Source organism: Osmerus eperlanus, unplaced genomic scaffold (genome assembly GCF_963692335.1).
Source record: "Osmerus eperlanus unplaced genomic scaffold, fOsmEpe2.1 SCAFFOLD_346, whole genome shotgun sequence".
In the NCBI taxonomy this organism is placed as follows: domain Eukaryota; kingdom Metazoa; phylum Chordata; class Actinopteri; order Osmeriformes; family Osmeridae; genus Osmerus; species Osmerus eperlanus.
Genome location: NW_026911532.1, coordinates 261 through 23,119, shown reverse-complemented (window position 1 = coordinate 23,119; position 22,859 = coordinate 261). Strand labels below are relative to the sequence as shown.

At 49.5% G+C, this 22,859-nt stretch overlaps 2 protein-coding genes across 6 annotated transcripts; both read left to right on the top strand.

The window, feature by feature from the left end:
- Positions 1–981: 981 nt before the first annotated feature.
- On the top strand, positions 982–8,898 carry LOC134016198 (transcriptional activator protein Pur-alpha-like). The gene is made up of 2 exons (XM_062455588.1): positions 982–1,191; positions 4,784–8,898. The coding sequence occupies exon 2, from the start codon at positions 4,861–4,863 to the stop codon at positions 5,716–5,718; it is 858 nt and encodes a 285-aa protein (XP_062311572.1). The 5' UTR covers positions 982–1,191; positions 4,784–4,860; the 3' UTR covers positions 5,719–8,898.
- Positions 8,899–10,052: 1,154 nt separating this feature from the next.
- LOC134016199 (SH2 domain-containing protein 4A-like) lies at positions 10,053–22,397 on the top strand. Of its 5 annotated transcripts, none has more exons than XM_062455591.1 (8): positions 10,053–10,164; positions 10,791–10,939; positions 11,831–12,437; positions 17,383–17,512; positions 17,954–18,074; positions 19,075–19,113; positions 19,208–19,249; positions 21,847–22,396. In XM_062455591.1, the coding sequence occupies exons 3-8, from the start codon at positions 12,251–12,253 to the stop codon at positions 22,315–22,317; spliced, it is 990 nt and encodes a 329-aa protein (XP_062311575.1). In that variant the 5' UTR covers positions 10,053–10,164; positions 10,791–10,939; positions 11,831–12,250; the 3' UTR covers positions 22,318–22,396. The 5 variants fall into 5 exon arrangements, with proteins under 5 accessions (XP_062311575.1, XP_062311574.1, XP_062311577.1 ...); XM_062455590.1 differs by lacking the exon at positions 10,053–10,164 and adding an exon at positions 10,178–10,313; XM_062455589.1 differs by lacking the exon at positions 10,053–10,164 and adding an exon at positions 10,188–10,568.
- The last annotated feature ends 462 nt before the right edge of the window (positions 22,398–22,859 follow it).

The window sequence follows — 22,859 nt, the reverse complement described above, 5'->3', positions numbered from 1 at the left end:
GGCATATTTAGTCTTGCTGCGATGACTAACGCGTTTCAAGGCGCCGGAGTCTTTAACAGACTATTCTGAATGAGTTTTACGTCTCATTCCATTATTAAGTCATGCCCTGCATTCAGGTCACATTCTGTGCTCTGCCTCTGAAAACGGAAGCTGAGATGCAATGCATCAAATTCATAAAAACTAAAGCCCGGCAAATCACATGTTTGAAGAGGAAATATGGCTTTTAATGGCATGAGCAGTGCAAGCAGTGCCCTATTCAGAATTGAATATTTGTAAGTGTTCACTTTCAAAATGGCAATGCCAATTTAGGCTTTAAGGCTCTGAGATGATGTTCAAAGACAACTTCATAACAGTCGACATCCTACATATATCGTCAAATATGTTGAGCGTCTAACTAACATCGATGAGTTGTGATTTTAATGCGGAAAGATGACCACTGGATGACAGTTTCAAAGTATTTCAAGGGCGACATCTGCTGACTATTGTGCGTTTCACAGTGTAGGCGAAGAACGTGAGATAAGATTGTTAAAGAGGTTTAGGCTATGCAATGTTGTTTCCAGTTGCCAAATGTGGCTAATAGGCCAAGTAGTATAGGCCCCTAGGTGTTATCGCCGCAAGAGGCCTTCACAATAGTCTCAAAGCACATACTGAAACCAAGAAAGTGTGCTTTTGCATAGGTAAGAGCCTACGCGCTGTACAATGTGTTTGCGACGCGTAAACAACATGGTGTGGCTGTCCATGGTTCTGAAAATAAACTGAGTTTTCAGTCTACTACACCCTACAAGTTTCAACACGAGGTTGATAAAATTACAAAACATATTTTTTAACAAATAAATCCTTTAAGCAGGTGGTGAAACACTTGTTCGAGGTAAAGTCTCGAACTGCAATTTCTCAGAAGCAACTGTGCGAGGCGCACGATTATTGCAGTATACCCGGTAACTGAACGTGCTGACATCAGAGGACAAGCGTGCGGCGTTGGACTTGCAGGCTACGTGCGCCTCTCTCCATGCCACGACTCGCTGTTTCGTTCCATCTTGTGAAGCGGTGAATCGGCAAGGCAGCACCGCGGAAGTGTTGACAGTAGGCCTGTAAGCAGTTACTGTTATTCACCTCAGTCTCTTTCACTGTCTGCCTGCCTGCGACGACACTACATCCAGGCTGTTAGGGCGCTCTGTCTGCAGGCCGAGCGAGGTAAGGCATATGTATTCTTCCTCGTTTTATAGGTCTGTGACTTTGAGAAGAGGACGACGTTTTATATACATGTCATTGCATTCATTAGTGCAATACTGTCACTTGGCAGTGTCTTGGCATGCATGCCACTTAAGCGCAACGTCGACTAGACATGTTAGGGTTCGCCTTTTCGACTGATATAAAAAGAAAAGTCGTTTTCTTAAGCAACGTTGAGTTGTCACACAAGCGCCCGCATGCAAGTAGCCAAACACACACAGCGTATATCGGTGTTCTTTAAATCTCTCATATGAAGTACGCACAAAACATTGTCAATTAAAACTGTTGCACTATGCTGTCACGGAGTGTTGGCTATGATTTGGCCACTAATGATTTTGGTCACACATGAGGCTGTAGGCAGGCGGTGACATGACACTTCTACAAGTGCGACCATGCTTTTCAGACGCCTTTACAATTCCTTTTACAATTGACTCTTAAAACATACAAAGTCCTAATAAAGTGTTAAAATCACAATGATATCACTCACAAAAGTAAGGACTACCGTGACCTGGTCGCGAGTAAAGGCTAGAGTGCGCAAATCAGAGGGCAAGAAAATCAGACGGTACTCCCACAATTAATCCCTTCTTTTTCAAAGGCCTAAGGACATTGTATAGCCTAGATTAGTTGTGTGAAATATAAATTAACTAAATGACAGCCTGATTCAATTGAAAGTAAGAATGATGACAATTAGCATATAATCCTTCACGTTAAACTCTAAAATGTGGGACCTGCCAGAGTCTATTACAGCAAAAACATCTTATATCGGCGTAAAGTGCTCTGTGAGATATGAAAACTCTTTCGCGTAACATGCCTAAGACTAATTGAAGAAAGTTTAAAACAAATAAAAACAACATCGACGATTGAGATAATAGCCTTACGTTGATTATAGCCGTATACGTTGAACGTTTGACAACAAAACCGTTTCTTGACACTCTTCTTGTGTTAAACATTTTAAAGAATGACACAATCCGTGCAATATACCATGCAATTCAAGCACATGTGCATTAACCCATGCGAGAGGAACGTGGGACGCAATTAGAGTTTAAAAATGTATGGAAATCATTTTCAGAATAGCAGAATTTTCGTGCCAAATTTCGATGAGCCAACTTTTGCACTCAACTAGGCCCTACATTTGCATGTCGTAAAAAAAGCATGCCCTTTAATTTTTTGGAACCAATGAATCCCTTTACCATACTACCATAAATATTCCCTGGCAGTACAATAACACTTCATTTTTACACACATTTTTGTGCAGAATAGATTCTAAAATACAAGGCTGTTTTAATAAAGGTGATCTTCCATAGGACAAATGATTCACATTTACTTATTTTTCTTACAAATGCACAGCAATGTTGCCATTTATCAAATTCACTTTTTAGAAACAAGGTCTAGGGCTATTTTGTACTCTAAAGGTTCCTTTTTGCTTATTGAGCTCATTTAAATTTAAACGAGTTTAAGGACATTTGTTGGTCATATGATTAGAAACTACTGGAAATGTTATTGCTTTTGTATAAGGCTATACGTTTTAATTGCATACGTGTATTTCAATCTATAAAAGTATGCTGGATAGTCTAATGCTTTTCAAACAAACTCCAAAATATTTTGTTATGAGTTCATCAGGCATAGGCCTATGTGTTTATTGAGATAGACTCAAACTATTTACAAGGAGCATTCGTTTTCTGGAGCATAAAGGAGCCTGCTGCAATTACGTGGCTTTATTTCTGATACAGATCCGTTTACATTGCCTTTTGACTAATAAATAGGCTACCTAAACAATCAAAATACTACACAAGTTCTTAGTTTTTCTCAGTTTGGACCAATGTAGACATTTTCAAATTCATTAAATTAGGTATATAGTTAAAATTATCAAAAACGAACTGGGAATGAGAGAAAAAAGTAGGCTAATAAGATTTCAACATTGGTACGATTACCCTAATCAAAATTGTCTGCTGAAATTAGGCTATTCCAACTGTTTGTAGTTCAAAGGACAAATAAAATGTTCACAAATCACAGAACTATTTCAGGTTCGACAAATTAAATATAGACAATAAATTGGCAGCAGTTCAATATAATCAAACCAATAAGAAATAGCCTAATTCGATTTCCAGTAGGCTAAACATCCTTTTCATTTTATTTAAAAAAAGGGTTCAAATGGAAAATATGTCCATATACGGAATAGGCCGAGGCTCTCACATGTGGAGAAGCACCGTGCAAAATCCTTGGAGTGGCACTAGAGACGGATCTACACACATCGAAAATCTTAAACTGTTATTTGTCCAAATATATTATAGAGTAGGCGAGACAGGCAACGTTTAGGATAAAATATGTTAACTCAAAGGCATTTTACAATAGCCTAAGCGACTACTCGGCCTATGGGTCTACATCTTTGTTAAAACGTGTCTTCTTGATAAACTATAATTCAGAATAATAACTCATTATATTATTTTATTTTGATATAGGGATATTTAGCCTCCATGAACAGGACACAGGGTAGGCCGAAAGCATATGAAATAGTTTTGACGTCAACGGCGGCATCTGCGTATAGGAAAGATTGGGAACGGAAAATAGGATACAATTACATTATAGTCCAAAATAAGGCTATATTTACAGACATCTGCTATATTTTCGCATTACAGTTTTCTCTCAATTACATAGGCTATAGAAACTCATCTCAAAATATTTCCTCTGAACCGATTTGCACTTGCTTCTCTGTCAATAGTGGCCTAAAAAACATTAGTCTACATGTCTACTATCCTATATAGGGTAGTATAGAAGGTTTCGATCCCAGTCGCGTCTGCTGTATTAGATGACTGATGTTATTAACAGCTGAGCAAGTTCTGACGTTGACATGCATATAGGTTCAAAATCAAACGGACTGAGCGTGATCTACACATTTCACTGTTAACTGAGTTAAATGAGCCACTGGGATGACCTAGCCTATGTCATTTTGGTAGGCTATATAATTGAATTTCATTGAGATTAAACGACCAGCCCTTTCGGCACACACAAACCTGTCAGAATAGGCTACATGGGATAGCATATAAGTTTACATTTACAGAAGTCCTCACTTCGTTTCATTGGAATATCCACATATTTGTTAACAATAATTCCATGCCACCCATCTAGAAGATAGCAAAACATGAAATGGGCTAAAATGAACTAAATGCCCTTAGCCTAAAGGTCGGTCTAAAGTACTGGAATGCTCTTCAAAATTAACTAACCTTCCAACCAACACACAATATTTGACAATATGTATGCATACTTTGAGTTTTTACTACATCATGGGCTATATTATTGTAGCCTATGTTTTCTTGTATCTTAACACTATTTGCTCTTTATACAAAAAAGGTGTTTCTAATTCCATCGCAACATTTTCAAGTGAGGGTATTTGATTTTTAAAACGGTATAATCAATATAATCTTTTAATACTAGGGTTACAAAACGTAAAGTGATCAATTTACTTAAACACAATGGCCAAATAGTAGGCGTACTTTATGTTACGGTTTTTAAATGATACTTTAGGCTTCATAGACATATCTTCGATTTCTTTGTGTAGATCTCGCGAGAGCGGTGGCGTGGCTGGCTGGCTGTGGAGTTGCAGTAGACAGAGGGAGAAGGCAGGCAGGCAGCATCATGGCGGACAGAGACAGTGGAAGTGAGCAGGGAGGAGCAGCCACGGGCCCGGGCATCGGTTCCATGCAACCAGTGACAGGAGGGGCGGGCTCGGCTTCCGGGCTGCAGCATGAGACGCAAGAGCTGGCGTCGAAGCGGGTTGACATCCAAAACAAACGATTCTACCTGGACGTAAAGCAAAACGCAAAAGGCCGCTTCTTAAAGATAGCTGAAGTCGGCGCTGGGGGAAACAAGAGCCGCCTCACTCTCTCAATGTCTGTGGCAGTCGAGTTCCGTGACTATTTGGGGGACTTCATCGAACATTATGCCCAACTGGGACCAAGCAATCCGGACATCGTACAAGATGAGCCGCGGCGAGCACTTAAAAGCGAATTCCTGGTCAGAGAGAACCGTAAATACTACATGGATCTGAAAGAGAACCAGAGAGGACGATTTCTGAGGATTCGACAGACCGTTAACCGGGGGCCCGGTTTGGGATCCACGCAAGGCCAGACGATTGCTCTGCCTGCCCAGGGACTTATTGAGTTTCGTGACGCTTTGGCAAAACTCATTGACGATTACGGTGTAGAGGACGAACCTGCGGAGTTGCCCGAAGGAACATCCTTGACTGTAGATAACAAACGCTTTTTCTTCGACGTGGGATCCAATAAGTACGGAGTCTTCATGAGGGTAAGCGAGGTGAAGCCAACATACCGCAATTCAATTACGGTGCCCTATAAAGTATGGTCCAAATTCGGGAATACTTTTAGTAAATACGCGGACGAGATGAAGAAGATCCAGGAAAAACAGCGTGAGAAAAGGGCATGCGACCTGCAGCAGCAAGAAGAGATGCATGCTGATGATGGAGAAGAGGATTGATATATAGCGCAAACATGCAAAAAGTAATCAAAATAACAAGAGAAATTATAATTAAAAACTTTACTGTATAAAGAAAGATCTAAAGATTTAACTGTTTAACTCCAAGGGAGCACCACCCACAACAAAATAAATCTACACAAACTGACAGTTATGACATGTTGTCACCCATCGCTGGATGTTCCCACTTATCCACCATTAATACAGTAAGCGGCTGCTAAACAAAGTAATAACATTATATATGAAACGTGTTTCCTACTTGATGACAAAGAAGTGAGTGTTTATTTCCCTTATTAACGAGAACTTTTGTACACGTTAAAGCTATTATGAAAAGTGTTTGCAATGTCAAAATGGAGTTATTGCCGAAACTAGTCCTTTTCATGTGAGCAAATGACTTCAGCACAAAACAGATGCTTTACTTTGTTTTAGTTATTTTGTTTTTTTCCCCTCACCTAATTCGAAACCATTCTAAGAGGTTGACATAGTGTACTTGTCAAATCTACCTTTTACCTGTGAGCAGAGGTTTGTTTACACATGAATCATATGAGGGCTAGGCCTGCTTTGGAAATTTAAAGATGGACGTAATGGAGTCCAAAAAGGTACATAGGCCATTTCATGCAATGAAATAAGTACGCTCTCTCTCCCTCTTTCTGTTGTGCAATAGCCTATGCATTGCATACAAAGTGGACATGTCAAATTGGTCAATGTATCTTGACACAATGGACTTTGGAGAAGGCCTTCAAAAGGAATATTACAACTCGTAACTTTTTTTTGTTTCGGTAAAAAATTGTTGTCATGCGGATGGGTATACTATAGACTATGTTTGTGTCTCCTTGTCATGCAAATTAGTTATTGAAAAGGTACCTGTATTAGCCTAAGATCGAACACTGACAACATGCAGCAGGTGGCATGACTGGAGTGCGTCGAAGCATATTTGTTCGCTAGATACCAGAGCTGTCACTCTAACCAGCACCCTCCATACACACCTCCAATTGGCTTTGTGGTCAGTTGGCAGTGCTAACAAAATTAAGCGTAGCATGATTTTGTGTCCGAATGTTTTCCATTTTGGAAACGCCAGAGCATTTCCCTGAGAAATCAGTCTTGGACCAGGAAATATCAGTCTACCAATGGCAGTTTCGAATGGTACCAAGAAGTGCTGTTTGCTGCATGTTCACCTGTATGAAGTTGTTGGATGTTCGATGTTGGCCTCTTAACTCTGGGGCTCGACTAACCCCCCCCCCCCCCCCCCTCAGCCTGTTGATTTCCCCACACCCCCATAAATGTCAACTGAACTACAAATGACTGTACTGCACTAGATCTCATAAAGCCTACTTCTCAACCTGCGCACTCAGCGTTATCTCTTCGTAGTATTAGAAAAAGCTGTCGCCGCGGTCTCCGCCGAAACTGGACCCCCGTCCCCATTGGCCGGAGCCACACGTCCGAAAGATGCCCGGCGACGTCGGGTGGATTTGCAAAGCCGGCCTTTTAGTGATGTCAGGCGTTGTCATCGGGAGAGACAGGAGTACACTCCGAGATCCCCCCCCCCCCCCCCCCCCCCGAGCCGAGAGTGTCCTCTTGAGCATTAAAAAACAACCTGGTGCCTTACACACTCCACTGGCTGACACGCTGGCCCCATGTTTGGGATGGCAGAGTGGGTATTTAGTCCATATTCATAGTGCTTTTGTTGTTTTTCTCCTTTTGTCACTATTTTGTTTTGGTTTTTCGGGGGGGGGGGGGGGGGGGGGCGGTTCGGCCCGCATGTGCCACCGCACATCAACAAAAAGAAGCCGAGGCTTTTTGTTTTTTTTTTTGGTTTTTTTTTTTGTCACCCCCCCCCCCTTCCTCCCCCCCCTCCCTCCACCCTTCCTCCCCCGATCCCGCCTCCAGGTGTGGGCCTACATGGAAGAGGGGCGATCCGCCTCGATCCCGCAGAGTTCCCTCTGGACCACACTGCCTGGGCCGGGGCGTCACGGAGAGCAGGAGCCGCCTGGCACAACTCAGCGTGGACTGGATCAAGAGGCGCACCCAACCGGTGGCCAGCGACGGATGCTTGTCGGAGGCACCCACCCACCCCCCCCCCACCCACCCCCCTCCCACCCACCCACCACCCGCCGCCCCTTGTGATTGTTCTTTGTATGTAGTTCTACAGCTTGGACAGTAACGTGTAATTCTTAAGGCCTCAACTGAGGGGGAACAGTCCGCATGTCTTGTTTTCAGTTCTTTCGATTCTTTCGCTTGTTTTCGTTTGGACCTTCTCAGCGTTATTCCACCACAATGTGTCATTCTGAAACTTTTCTGTTGTTGTTGTTGCTGTTGTTGCTCACAGAGGATGTTTTTTTGTTTCCAGAGCAACATTTCATTACTGTGTGCAATATCGTATGTGCCAATGGTGGCAATATATGTATATCAATTAAATATATGATTAATATTTGAACGCATGATGTGGCTGAATTCCATGTTTATTTATCTCCGAGGTGTTATAATGCCTTTTTTTTACCTGCACTTAAGGACTTCTCCATTCATCCTGGGAGGTGAAATCACAGAGCAAGCTTATTCAACGTGAGGGGAGGGGGGTTCCACAGCCAAACATCACATTCTCCCTCCAACGCAGCCGAGAGCTGTCATCTTAGTACTAGTCCCTTGTCAAGTCTCCCTCTGGTGTTGGAGTGTCAGAGCATCATGTGAGGGTCGTTGAGAAGGGAGGGGCTTCGCGTTGTGGAGGCAGACGGTGTGCGGCGCCGTCGTCTCGTCCGCTGCGGGGCTGCTCGGGGTACGATGCTGATGAGGGTGTGCGGTGTTCTGTCTTAGGGGGCTGTGTGTAGCACTTTTGCTTTTTTCCCAGGTCGACGAAATGTTTGACTGATATTTGTTTGAAATAATCTCAACAAAGAATGTCTCTCGCTCTCGCTCTCTCTCTCGCTCTCTCTCTCGCTCTCTCTCTCTCTCTCTCTCTCTCTCTCTCTCTCTCTCTCTCTCTCTCTCTCTCTCTCTCTCTCTCTCTCTCTCTCTCTCTCTCTCTCTCTCTCTCTCTCTCTCTCTCTCTCTCTCTCTGCTCTAATGCTCATGTTCTCCCATGTTCATTCCCTTTTAAGAGGATTATTGATTAACACATTCGGTGATTATGCATCGAATATAATTTATGTATATTTTACAAATGTTCAAAATAAAAGACATTTTAATTTACCAATTTCTATTAAGTGAATCTCTTAATGTTTGCACATTTCTCATGTAGGAACTGATATCTTTGTAAGGTTTCATCTCATTGTCAATAATCAATACTATCAATAATACTGGGTCACTCATGTCAATGCCATTACAATACACGTGGTCATACAATCAAATTCAATGTGACTGACCATTGCTGATGCAAGGCTTCCTTGGATAAATGAACTGGTATCATTCCAAACCCCACCTGTTGCACAAACACGTCCGTCTAAAACAGTGTTTTAAAGCGTTTTTATTGTATAAACAAACGTACTTGCTTACATACGTTTAAAGGAAATGAACTTTAAAAACAAGCCCAGATTTAGTTGTTCAGATATATACATCATCTACATCATCTGAAAGAACCGCATTGTCGCGGAATGTTTATCAACTGTGCATATTTGTCTGAGTTGTGAGCAAAAAAAATGAGATAGAAATCTGGTATTTCATATAGAAGAAAGCACCTGCCGTCTTCACTGTAATGGGATTTACAATTGACAAGTTAGTCTACCTAAAGTTCTTCTGGGCCCCAAAGTACATTACAAAAGTCAAATGTAAGCGTGTTTAATGTTGGCAACGACCGAAGCACTGAAGTAGCCCTATATGATCTCTACTGACATGAAATGCATTGACAAGAAACATTTTGAAACGCTTCATGGCTCGCACAAACCTCATCCGTCAATTGGAAAAGGTAAAACTGCTGTCTTACGAACAGACTTAAATAATGCGGTACGGATTCTAGGCTTCAACCAACGTCTTTAAGTTTTATTTAGCAAATAAGAGAACATATAGGCTAGCCTACTAGTGTGTTTCCCGGCACCACCAGCAGATGGTGCCATTGGTCTATGGATAAGATAGGCATTAGAGTTCGCTACAACTTCTTTTTAACACGGAAATGCGATAAAGTGGGCACTAAACAGTAATTTTATGAAATAAATAAATATATAAATAAATGAATAGGCTATATAAACACATTCTTTTTTAGACTTATTTTGAGAAGAGTCCTAGTGTTCATTCATCGTTGGCTAGTTAGCCTATTTAGTAGCGAATAATTTAAGTTACTGGTTTTTTTTTACGTATAGGCTACCTTTCGTATGAATTGCTGCAAAAAACGTTTTTTATTGTGAAAAAAAGTACACTGTGCCTTTATATTTACGGAAAGAATTAGCCCAATTTATTTTTCTACTCACCGCCAGAGGAGGCTGTTCTCTTTATTGGCTACTGAGTTGATCACGACAGCGTTGTGTAAGTAATTGTTATTCATCAACAGTCACAACTGGGATTTGCTGTATTGTCTTCATGACTGTAGGCCTACTTGTTTTTGTAGTCTACATGAAAACGTTATCAACGAATGCCTGTGTGCCCTGATTTGAAACCGCGTACAGCTTTATTTTGTGAGTGGTCATTACAGACGGTTGCATGGGGGAGGAGTTCTGTACTTTTAAGGGAGTTGGGAAGCGAAGGAGGAGAGGGATGAAAGTTTTTGTCGGAGAAACGTGAAAGAGGGATTGAGAGTTCAGGGCCAGGAAATAGAATGCGAATGCATTTTTTTAAAGGGTCGTAAGCATGAGAATGGATGCTGTTTGCGAGTTACTCTCGGCAGCGATCCTTGTAGCTTAACCCTCTGGGGTTTGTGGACATAATTGAATGTGTAAAAAGTGTTTTTATTTGAAGATGTTTTAATAAAGAGTATCTGCCCCTGTCTCTCAAGCTCTCTCTCTCAACCCCTCTCTCTCTGTCTATCTCGTGCTTTTAACAGGATGCTGTTACTTCTTTTATAGCGAGGGCGTCTGAGCTCCGTTTCCTGACTTTCTAAGCCAAGTTTGTGCGCGCGCGTGTGCGTTTCTGTGGCTGCGTGTGTTTCCTCGCAGAGTTTAAGGGAAAAGAGAGCGCGAGAGACATAGTTCATGGAATGCTGTGATGTCATCAGCTCAGTCACACACAAAGACGAGGAGGACACACAAGCACGCACTCTCCCGTTGAGTCAACTCTGCTCTGGAGCGTCTTGCTGCACCCCACTGTGAGTACATCACTACTTCCCCAGCACAACCGTTCTCAAACCGTCCTCCCTCGGCTTTTAATTCCTGTCTTTCTTTGTTTGTTGTTATTCTCCTTCCATCTCCCTTCTCCTCTTTCTCTTCATTCTCTCTCTCTCTCTCTCTCTCTCTCTCTCTCTCTCTCTCTCTCTCTCTCTCTCTCTCTCTCTCTCTCTCTCTCTCTCTCATGGGCAGTGCTGAGTTTGTCAGTTAGAATGACAGTCCTCACTCCCTCAGTCTCTTGAACCTAGCTTTTGGTTGCCTCCACGGTTTCGCTTTTTTCCTTTTTTTTGGTGTGCTTTGCCATTGTTGTCTGAGGCGCGAGGCTGGTAGGCTCTGTTCCCCCTGCTTTCCTGTCCGTCCTGGGTCGCGAGTGACCCCTCCGGTCCGGCGAAAGATGCAAAGCGAGCACGTTTTAAGATGCAGCTGTCCCGTGAGACAGAGAGAGAAAGGCGGAGGGGAGGGGTGAAGGGTAGGGTGTGTGTGTGTGTGTGTGTGTGGGGGGGGGGAAGCCGAAAAAAACCCCATTCCTTAGGAATCTCCTCCCATTCAGGGTTGAGACAGTTTCAGAGCTCTGACATGGCATGAGACTGAAAGGCGGCGTTTGAGCTCTTTGCTGTTTACAGAGGACGAGGGGGAGCAAAGGCCCGAAAAGAACGGAATAAAAGGTAACGACACGATGAACTCTCTAGAAAACGTAGTTGAAAGATTAGCGCCAGGAAGAGGGACGAGATAAGATCTCACGTCCAAGAAAAGAGACGGGAAGAGTCAGCCAGGGAGAGAGAGGGACAACAGGGAGATATCCGCACACGTGTGGAAAGCGCCGGAAGGTTTTCTGTCAGAAGTCGTGATGTGTCCTTTTCTCCTCCGTTTAGGCTGAGAGATGGACGCCGGGAACTGATGTCCGTCGTCGGGAGAGTCGCCCCAAGAAGCCGTCCCCGACTTGTGTACGAGTGCATTGTTTGTGCGCGCGAGTTTGTGTGCGAGTTTCGGGGAAAGGCCTTTATGGACGCGGCCGGTATTGCTCTTTGACCCTCTTCGACTCCACATGAGGTCTGTTTACAAACCAGCTTCCTGCCTCAACCACCTGCCGCTGTGAGGAGGACATCTCCCCCCGGCGACCCCTCCTCCCTCCCTCCCCCCCACACCCTCACGTCGCTCCCCCAGCGGTGGACCTCAGCACACATCCCTCCACACCCCCACCCCCCACCCTCAACCTCCCCTCCTGCCCCTCATCGGAGCTGGGGTAAACCCGCGTCTCGCCAGCGGACTCCCGCCCCGCGGGCCCAGCCACCATGCTGCAGCAGATCCTCAAGGACATGTACATCGACCCAGACGTGCTGGAGGCCCTGAACGAGGACCAGAAGAAGACGCTGTTCCTGAAGATGCGCCAGGAGCAGGTGCGGCGCTGGACGGAGCGCGAGGAGAAGGGGCAGGCCGATGGGAGGAGCTCCGAGGCCCTCGCCGCCAAGCCAAAGACAGGTAGACCCCCCCCCCTCTCTGTATCTCTCTCTCCCACTTCTCTCTCTGTCTCTGTCTCTCTCTCTCTCCCCCACTTTTCTCTTTCTCCCTCCCTCACCTCAATGACTCTTCCTATCTGACTAGCGATCGATCGATCGATCTCGTCGGCCCTTTTCGATTGACCAGAAACAACATTTCCGTCTCCAAACCGGAAAAACAAGCGCTGACCTCGGCACCCCGCGTCGGCCACACACACAGGACACGGCCACTACGCGCCGCCTGACCGTCCGCTACTTAAGTCCTAATCATCACACCGAAACCCCTTGCCATCTGGTTCTCCTTACTGGCAGCCACGCCAGGCATGTCCCCAGGCGGGCGCCATGTTTGCGTGAGCGCTCTGCTGTGGATTACCTTGACAGGAAGTTACAAGCTGACGTTGAGCTGCTAGCATGTGGTTTTACCTCCCTGGCACATCCTGCTACGGAGGTGTCGCAACTCGGTTTCGCTGTCAGCGTCTGGTTTGTTGCCGGGGCTTTTGCCCAATGAGCAATCAAGTGTCTGCCTGCGCAAGGAGGCCTAGAGACACAGGCGGGGATGTTTATTCGGAGGAAACGGCAGCATGGCCGCCAGTATGAGTTGTGTGTGTGTGTGCGTGTGTGTGTGTGGATACAGGCAGTGAAAACAAGGTTCTGGTAAGTATCATCCCGTTTCCAGTGAGGGACTGAGATGGTGGAACGTAGTTAGTGTGAGGGGAGAGGCTTGCTAACTGAGTGAGATTGTAGCTCGTCAGGAATGTGTGCGTGTCAGGAAAACAGATAGCCGATTCAAGTGAGTGGTTCCTGGAAGTGGACAGTTGTTTTGAACGCTGCTACATTTACATTTAGTCATTTAGCAGACGCTCTTATCCAGAGCGACTTACAGTAAGTACAGGGACATTCCCCCTGAGGCAAGTAGGGTGAAGTGCCTTGCCCAAGGACACAATGTCATTTGGCAGCCGGGAATCGAACCGGCAGCCTTCTAATTAATAGCCCAATTCCCTATCCGCTCAGCCATCTGACCCCCGCTTGCGTGCGTCGCATGCGCAGGGGGAGGCATTAGCGTTGTCAACTCGGTTTCGCAGCCAAACAAACACGCGTTTACACAAGCGGAGCGATCCGAAACCCTTATGACGTGACGCCGAAACTGGTTTGACGTAGCCTCCCAGAATCCAGCCCGTTTGCATTTTCTCTCGAGGCATCCGCTCGCTTTGTGAGAAAATCGAAGTCGTCACCACTTTGCTTCACCGAGTTCCTCCCCTCTGACATTCCACGGAAAGAATCTGCAATCACAAGACCCAAAGCTCCCCTTCTGGTAGGGTTGGCAGATAAGGGCCGTGTGTGAGGAGATGGGAAAGATGGCCGAGGGCCGTGTACTGAAACACATGGCCGTTGGCGCGGGTCAGCGCTGCGTGATGTGTGTGTGTGCGTCAAACCAGCAGGAAGTCTTTTCTTGGTCATAAGGACAAAGCTGCTATTATAAAGCCCTCAACCAGGGAACGGGAGAACAAGTCTCTCCCTCTACTAATGACCAGGACAGCTGTTCCTACGAGTCGTCGCTGTCCCACCCCTCACCGCACACACACACACGCGCGCGCACACACACACACACACGTGTGGTTGCAGACATTCGCTTGGCTGCAGTGCGGCAGACAGGAAATGGTGGTCAGTTTCTGTGTTCAACAGGAAGTGAGTCATGTCCCAGTCCTTCCAACGAGTAAAGGAGGCAGGAAGTGGACAGGAAATGGAGGCGTTTGGAAAACAGAGATTGCACAGCGACATCTTGAGAGCCATGCTTGTGTGAGCACACTCACGTTAGTGTGTTTTGAATCAAGTGGTTTTCACAGTTAGTTTGGTAGATATTATATTGTGAGTTGCTTGGCAGTTCCATAGCACGTGTAGATATAACACAGTGAAATGTGTGAAAGTGTGTAAAGCAAATGTTATTTAAAGCGGATCTCAACAGTCTGCATCTCTGTAACTGTAGATTTTTGCCAAGTTGTAACTAACCTGATTCAACACGTCAATCAGCCAATTATTAGAATCGGGTGTGCTAGATTAGGGTTAGAGTGAAAACCGACAGGAAGGTAGCCTTCCGGTTACAGGGTTTGAGAATTCTACGTGGAAATTGTATTTATTTTAGGGTAAACGTTTTTATTTACAGGTCAGTTACAACAACCTTTCGTTGGTAAAATGAACATCCACATAGCTACCTTCTATATCGAACCATGTACAAGTTTGGAACCCAAAATAATGAAAGGAATCTTTTTTTACCAAGGATATTTCTACAGGGAAAAATGGTTTGAAATGATTCAAATCTTATCTTTGTTGTTGACAGAGACTTGTTGACATACTTTGGTGTCAGCATACTTCTATGTGAGGTCTGGGTTCAGAATGGGTTCACTAGTCATACTGGTGACGTTAGCCCATGACCGCATATCCAGCATAGACAGATCCTTTTCTGTCTCTCTGCCCAGACCCAAATATGTTGAATTTACCTCACAAAATCTCTTTCACTGTTCAGCACTTTGGAAGTTTAAATGGCCAGACTCCCCTTCAGCAACACTTGTAGTTTGCCCTACTTTTTAAAGAGTGCGTGCTCCGACTCGAAGGGCTTGTCCTCCCGGTGCCGAATGCCGTTGCGTTGACACATCCCAGCAGAACCTGTTCACCGTGGTAACCTGTTTATCCCGGGGTGCCTGTCCCCTGCCCTGACCCCGCCCTCGTGGGGAAGCTGGGCCGTGTGAGCCGAGTGACGCTGCAGTTTAGCTTCCCTCCAGCCTCTCCCTCCAGCCCTCTCCCTCCCTCCAGCCTCTCCCTCCCTCCAGCCTCTGCCTCCAGCCCTCTCCCTCCCTCCAGCCTCTCCCTCCAGCCCTCTCCCTCCCTCCAGCCTCTCCCTCCAGCCTCTCCCTCCAGCCTCTGCCTCCAGCCCTCTCCCTCCCTCCAGCCTCTCCCTCCAGCCTCTCCCTCCCTCCAGCCTCTCCCTCCCTCCAGCCTCTCCCTCCCTCCAGCCCTCTCCCTCCCTCCAGCCTCTGCCTCCAGCCCTCTCCCTCCCTCCAGCCTCTCCCTCCAGCCCTCTCCCTCCCTCCAGCCTCTCCCTCCAGCCTCTCCCTCCCTCCAGCCTCTGCCTCCAGCCCTCTCCCTCCCTCCAGCCTCTCCCTCCAGCCTCTCCCTCCCTCCAGCCTCTGCCTCCAGCCCTCTCCCTCCCTCCAGCCTCTCCCTCCAGCCCTCTCCCTCCCTCCAGCCTCTGCCTCCAGCCTCTCCCTCCCTCCAGCCTCTCCCTCCAGCCTCTCCCTCCCTCCAGCCTCTCCCTCCCTCCAGCCTCTGCCTCCAGCCCTCTCCCTCCCTCCAGCCTCTCCCTCCCTCCAGCCTCTGCCTCCAGCCCTCTCCCTCCCTCCAGCCTCTCCCTCCCTCCAGCCTCTCCCTCCAGCCTCTTCCTCCCTCCAGCCTCTGCCTCCAGCCCTCTCCCTCCCTCCAGCCTCTGCCTCCAGCCCTCTCCCTCCCTCCAGCCTCTGCCTCCAGCCTCTCCCTCCCTCCAGCCTCTCCCTCCAGCCTCTCCCTCCGTCCAGCCTCTCCCTCCCTCCAGCCCTCTCCCTCCCTCCAGCCTCTCCCTCCAGCCCTCTCCCTCCCTCCAGCCTCTGCCTCCAGCCTCTCCCTCCCTCCAGCCTCTCCCTCCAGCCCTCTCCCTCCCTCCAGCCTCTCCTTCCAGCCCTCTCCCTCCCTCCAGCCTCTCCCTCCAGCCTCTCCCTCCAGCCCTCTCCCTCCCTCCAGCCTCTCCATCCAGCCTCTCCCTCCAGCCCTCTCCCTCCCTCCAGCCTCTGCCTCCAGCCTCTCCCTCCAGCCATCTCCCTCCCTCCAGCCTCTCCCTCCAGCCTCTCCCTCCAGCCCTCTCCCTCCAGCCTCTCCCTCCAGCCCTCTCCCTCCCTCCAGCCTCTCCCTCCAGCCCTCTCCCTCCCTCCAGCCTCTGCCTCCAGCCTCTCCCTCCAGCCCTCTCCCTCCCTCCAGCCTCTCCCTCCAGCCCTCTCCCTCCCTCCAGCCTCTCCCTCCAGCCCTCCCTCCCTCTCTCACTCCAGCCCCCTCCCTCCAACCTCCTCCCTCCAGCCCTCCCTCCCTCTCTCACTCCAGCCCCCGCCCGCCCTCCCTCCCTCTCTCACTCCAGCCTCTCCCTCCAGCCCTCTCCCTCCCTCCAGCCCTCCCTCCAGCCCTCCCTCCCTCCAGCCCTCCCTCCCTCCCTCTCTCACTCCAGCCCCCTCCCTCCAACCCCCTCCCTCCCTCCAGCCCTCTCCCTCCCTCCAGCCCTCTCCCTCCCTCCAGCCCTCCCTCCCTCCCTCTCTCACTCCAGCCCCCTCCCTCCAACCCCCTCCCTCCCTCCAGCCCTCTCCCTCCCTCCAGCCCTCTCCCTCCCTCCAGCCCTCCCTCTCTCCCTCCAGCCCTCTCCCTCCCTCCAGCCCTCCCTCTCTCCCTCCAGCCCTCTCCCTGACTCCAGCCCCCTCCCTCCAACCCTTTCCCTCCCTCCCTCCAGCCCTCTCCCTCCCTCCCTCCTTCTCTCCCTCCAGCCCTCCAACACAACAGTCACTGATGAAGCATCATGTCTTTTTTTTTTCTTTCTCCCTTTCTCCTGCGACCAACATTTGTGTCCATATAAGGATGTTTTTAGTGCGTTTCCAAAGGTCTGTATCACACATGGAGGGCATCTCCGCTTGTTGCGCTGTCTCTTATCTAACACAGTGGTTTTAGCTGAGTCGTTCTGGTTAGGTTTAGTTTGTACTTTTGATGAGTTCTCACGGATAACGATACTGATGGGGGGAGTATTTAGTTTCTTGTGCTGAACTTGAACGTGTCTCTGACTATCCTGAACTTGAGTCTGTATCTGTAGACCATGCTAACTCAGATTTGTGTGTGTGTGTGTGTGTGTGTGTGCTCCCCCGCAGCCAACCGGAAGAGCGTGACGTGGCTGCTGGGTCGCGATGGAGACGTGGCCGTCATGGTGATCGGGGACTCGGACGAGCCGAGGAGCGCCAGGCTCATCGGCACCAGCCTGGAGGACAAGACCAGCCCCTAGTACGTGGCCACCTCCCCCTTCTGGAACGTTCTGTGCCGTGCCTGTCTTGTTTTGACGGGGGGAAGTTGAGGTTTTCAACTGGGTGTCTATCTACCTGTTCATCTGTGTTTGTGTAGGGAACATGTAAATAGTTTTGGGTATTGGGGCCGGTTTGTATGGTAGTTTGTTTTGATGCCTCTAGGTTCCTGTTCAGAGAGATCTGGTGGAAGTGTTGAAAAATAGATGAAAGCATTTTGGAATATTGACATTTTGTTTTTATTCTGGCCGTATAGTCTGGCACAAACTTCAAATCCCTGTCACAAAGAAATGGAAGATTTCCGGCAATATTTGGGGCTTTTAATGAATATTTACAAGTTGCAGTGAACTAACTGCGTTCCGGTGCATGCAGAGCCCACTCTATTCGTTATATAAACACTGTATTTGGCCTCTTGTCTGTGTAGCCAGCTGAAGGCAACACTGAAGAGCATCTTGGTGAACAAAACAACAGCAGCGGAATCAGGAAGAGCCGTGAGAGAAAACCACCATCCCAAACCACAGACTGGGATACATCTCAATTTGAAGGTGTGTGTGTGTGTGCGTGTGTGCGTGTGTGTGTATGTGTGGAGGTGACCTTCCTGTTGCTGTCATTAATCTCGGACACGGCCAAGGGGGGCAGTGAAGACGCAGTTTCTCCGGGGAGACTCATCGCTCAGCGGCCGAAATAAATCACCCCCGTCTACCTCTCCCTCGCTCATCCCTCCTTCCCTCCCTTTCACCTTTTCCCGCTCCTGTCTGCTCTCCTTCATTACCTGACGTGCTCCCAGGGGCCGTTTCCCCTGACCACCGTGCCTCACAACCGCGGCCCCACATCTCGGCCCGTTTTCTGCCACCTGGCCTTTATCTCTCTCTCTCTCTCTCTCGCCCTCTCTTTTTCTCTCTCTCTCTCCGGTGCTCCCTGCCATCTGTGAGTCATTAGTCACCGTGTAGGTGTGTGAATGTATCGATGGCTATAAATGTTTGAATCTGTTGCATCCAATGCATGGTTGTGTGTGTGTGTGTGTGTTCGTGTGAGGTTTGTGTGTGTGAAGGGTCTGAAGTGCGTGTGTGTGTGTGGCAGTTGTGAGGGAGCGGTTAAGGATGCGACGGGGCTATCTCCGTTTGCGCGGCATCTTAAAAAAAAAAAAAAAAAAAAGAGGTAGAAGATTTGCCGTGTTGTCATAGCAACCGTGTGCACATAAGGAGTGCGAGCCCGGGTGGACAGTCTCGCCTGACCACGATCCGTGTGTGTGTGTGTGTGTGTGTGTGTGTGTGCCTGGGTTTGCGTGTGTCCCTCAAAGCACTGGCCATTCTCTAATTGCCAAATTAGGAACATCAACTTCCAACATGGTACACACAATAGACTTGAAACGAACTGGGCCACATCAATGGCACAATGGCAATTACTCGACAAACACGCGTGTCACTCGTCGCGTCGAGACGGCGTCGTCTCAAGATCCGCTCGCGTCGTCTGGGCCAATGGGAAGTTCCAGTGTGGGATTTGGGGGTGGCGTCCACTGATGCGCTGCTGTCTCTCTCCACACAGGGCAACGCTGAAGAAGTAAGCTGCTCGCCCCCTCTACAGGTGGGTTTGTGTATTGCGCCCTCAAACATCCTGTGGTTGCCAATGCTCTGCTGTTTCCTGTTTAAAAAAAGTGTGTGTGTGTGTGAACCCACAGGTGTCAGCCAGCGACAAGCCACCCCCTCTAGCAGTCGATGATGTAAGTTCAACCTTCGTGGAGCGTTTGTGAACAGACCACATGCACAATTGATCTCTTTCGGCGTTGCTCTGGTTCTGGTCCGGTTCAGACCGGACGCTCTGTAGACGAGAGGGGCTAGTCCTCCAAGGTTCAGCTACTTCCTGTTGCGGGGAGGTCAGCCTATGAGAGGCCTCCCTCAGACACGCTGGCAATGTGAGGCGGCGGGCGTTGGCCGGCCACTTCTCACCCCGGGGCTCCGGAATGTGACTCGGTCACGTCCGCCTGGACACCCCCGCCTGCTCGCTGACTGCACCCTATCCCCTTTAGGTCCCATGGTGTGGAGGTTCGGCAGCTGTCTTCTCTCCCTCTCTCTCTCTGTCTCTCCCTCTCTCTCCTTCTCTTTTTTCTTTCTTTCTTTCTCTCGCTCTCTCTCTGTCTCTCTGTGTCCAGATCCACTTTCTCCCAGCTGTCTACGCGGTTCTCTTTTCCAGACGTCTCTCTCTCTCTGTCTCACTCTCTCACTCTCTGACTGCCTCTCTTTGACCTCCCTCTGTCCTCGTCAGAGAGAGTAGGAGAGAAAGAACAAACCCAAACAGGTGAAGGAAAAAAAACAAAAAACTCCCTAGAAACACAAGGCCTGCTTTCCAAAAACGTAGGAACACCCCCTCCCCATCTGTCTCTCTCTCTCTCTCTCTGTCTCTCTGTCTCTGTCTCTCACTCACACTCTCTATCCCTCTCTGTCTCTCACTCAAATTCTATCCCTCTCTCTCTCTCTCTCTCTCTCTCTCTCTCTCTCTCTCTCTCTCTCTCTCTCTCTCTCTCTCTCACAACACTCTGTCTCTCTCTCTGTCTCTCTCTGTCTCTGTCTCTCACTCACACTCTCTATCCCTATCCCTCTCTCTCTCTGTCTCTCTCTCTCACTCTCTCTGTCTCTCTCTCTCTCACAACACTGTCTCTCTCTCTCTCTCTCTCTCTCTCTCTCTCTCTCTCTCTGTCTCTCTCTTTTCTCTCTGTCTCTCTCACAACACTCTGTCTCTCTCTCTGTCTCTCTCTCTCTGTCTCTCTCTCTGTCTCTCTCTCTCAGGGAGCAGCTGAACTATGCACCCACCCCCACCCATTTTATATCCGTCATCACTCCAGCATGTGCACCATGGAGATGGAGGTTGGGATGTCTGCACGACCCTGGTGTGTGTGTGTGTGTGCGCGCGTGCACATTTGTGCTTAAGGGAGGCGTAAAGCGAGCTGTACGGCTGGGGCGAGGCCGTCTTGCGGACTCCCCGGGAAAACAGATGGTTGACAAACTCGATCGGGGAATTCGAGGGGCCAGGGACGGTGGGGAGCGCGAGACGCAGATGGAAAGGATTGTGGGATAGTCTCCGGAGGTTTGGCCACGGCTCTCCTCCTCTCCCTTTTCTCCTCCTCTCTCCTCTCCTCTCCTCTATTCTCCTCTCTCCTCTATTCTCCTCTCTCCTCTCCTCTATTCTCCTCTCTCCTCTCCTCTATTCACCTCTCTCATCTCCTCTCTCCACTCCTCTATTCTCCTCTCTCCTCTCCCTCTATTCTCCTCTCTCCTCTCCTCTATTCTCCTCTCTCCTCTATTCTCCTCTATTCTCCTCTCTTCTCCTCTCCTCTCCTCTCTCCTCTCCTCTATTCTCCTCTCTTCTCCTCTCCTCTCCTCTATTCTCCTCTATTCTCCTCTCTCCTCTCCTATATTCTCCTCTCTCCTCTCCTCTATTCTCCTCTCTCCTCTCCTCTATTCTCCTCTCTCCTCTCCTCTATTCTCCTCTCTCCTCTCCTCTATTCTCCTCTCTCCTCTCCTATATTCTCCTCTCTCCTCTCCTCTATTCTCCTCTCTCCTCTCCTCTATTCTCCTCTCCTCTATTCTCCTCTCTCCTCAATTTTCCTCTATTCTCCTCTCCCCTCCCCTCGCCGCTCTCCTCTCGTGTCCACTCCCCTCTCCCCTCCTCCTCTCTTCCCCTCTCCCCTCCTCCTCTCTTCCCCTCGCCCCCCCTCCTCTCCCTCACCCCTCCCGCCCCCATGCTCACATGTCGCCGCCTGCCCTCTGCCTCCCCTCAACCGCTGTCCCCGGCGAGCCACAGCAACCCCCGTGCACCAGGAAGCGCTCAGTCCCAAAACCCCCCGCGCAGGCGCGGCCGGTCGTCGGCTATGTGTGCGTGCGCGTGTGCGTGTGTGTGAGAGAGAGGGGTTGGCAGGAGGACATGGTGTTGATTTGGTGCTGCAGTTGCTGATGTGGTGGTGCCACAGGCAGGGGCTCCTTTAAGCTGTCGATTGGAAGAGAGAGAGACAGAGAGAGAGAGAGATGGAGGGGGGGGGGGGGAGATAGAGAGGGGCGATTTTAGATAAGGAAGGCCCAGGATTATCGCGACGATGCAGAAGTCGACTTGGAGCATCCCCCCCTTCCTCCCTTCGGAGTATCCGGTTCGTTCCGTCTTCCGTACTGTGTTCGTCCCCTCGCCACATCCCAGGCTGTTCCTACCACGTTACCTTTCAAAAAGTGAAACATTTGGAGGCCATGGTTGTGTTTTGCGGACGGTGAACATGAAACGACAAAACTCCCCAACGTTTTTTTTGTTCTTCTTTCCACCCTGTGTCTGCAGCCTCCAGAGACCACGCGGGCTCCTGAGGAGAGCAAGCCGTCCGTCACCTTCTACAGGCCTCACATCCGAGTCGGCCCTGCCGCTCAGAGGCACATCAGCGTGTCCTCCCCGCCTCCGGCCTCCGTCGCGACCCCGGCCTCCCCGGCCTCGGTCTCCACCCCGTCCCCGAGCTCATCAGCAGCAGGCAGCCCCAGCCCAGACCTCGTCCAGCTCCCTGGCCTCCGCCCCCAGGCCCCGCCCTGCCTCTGCCCGCGTCCTCCGCTCCCCCGGCCCTGGCGCTGGCTCGATGCTCGGCCCCGGCTCTGGCGCTGGCTCGCGCCTCAACCCCCAGCCTCTACCTCTGCTTCAGCCCCAGCCCCAACCCCAAATCCAGCCCCGACCCCCTCGCTGGCCCTTTCCCCCCCTCCTCTGCCCCGACCTCCAGCAGCACGGCCAGTAAGACCCCGACTCCGACCCCTCCTCCTCCCTTGAGCAGACTCCACCACAGGAGCCCCTGGAGCCCCCCCCACAGGAGTTCCCAAGCAAACAGAGGTGAGCACGCAAAGGATTGTGGGGGGACGTATGCTTTCGGGGAAAACTAAAATGATTTGAACGGTGGGAGAAAGAGGAGACATGGAGGAGGGCAGGGGTGGAGGAGAGCAGGGGTGGAGGAGGGCAGGGGTGGAGGAGAGCAGGGGTGGAGGAGGGCAGGGGTGGAGGAGAGCAGGGGTGGAGGAGGGCAGGGGTGGAGGAGGGCAGGGTGGTGGAGGAGAGCAGGGGTGGAGGGAGGAGCAGGGGGTGGAGGAGGGCAGGGGTGGAGGAGGGCAGGTGTGGGGCCGGGGTGGAGGGCAGACGAGGGCAGGGTCGGGGAAAACTGGGAGTTATTTTCCAACACCAACCCAGGGCCCTGGCCAAACAGTACTCAGCCCACTGGAATGAACTGGCAGCGTGTATCAGGCTAGCCTCAGGAGGAGGAGAGAGGGGGAGGGAGGGAGGGAGAGGAGCCTCGGACGGCCTCATGGGCCCACGTCATT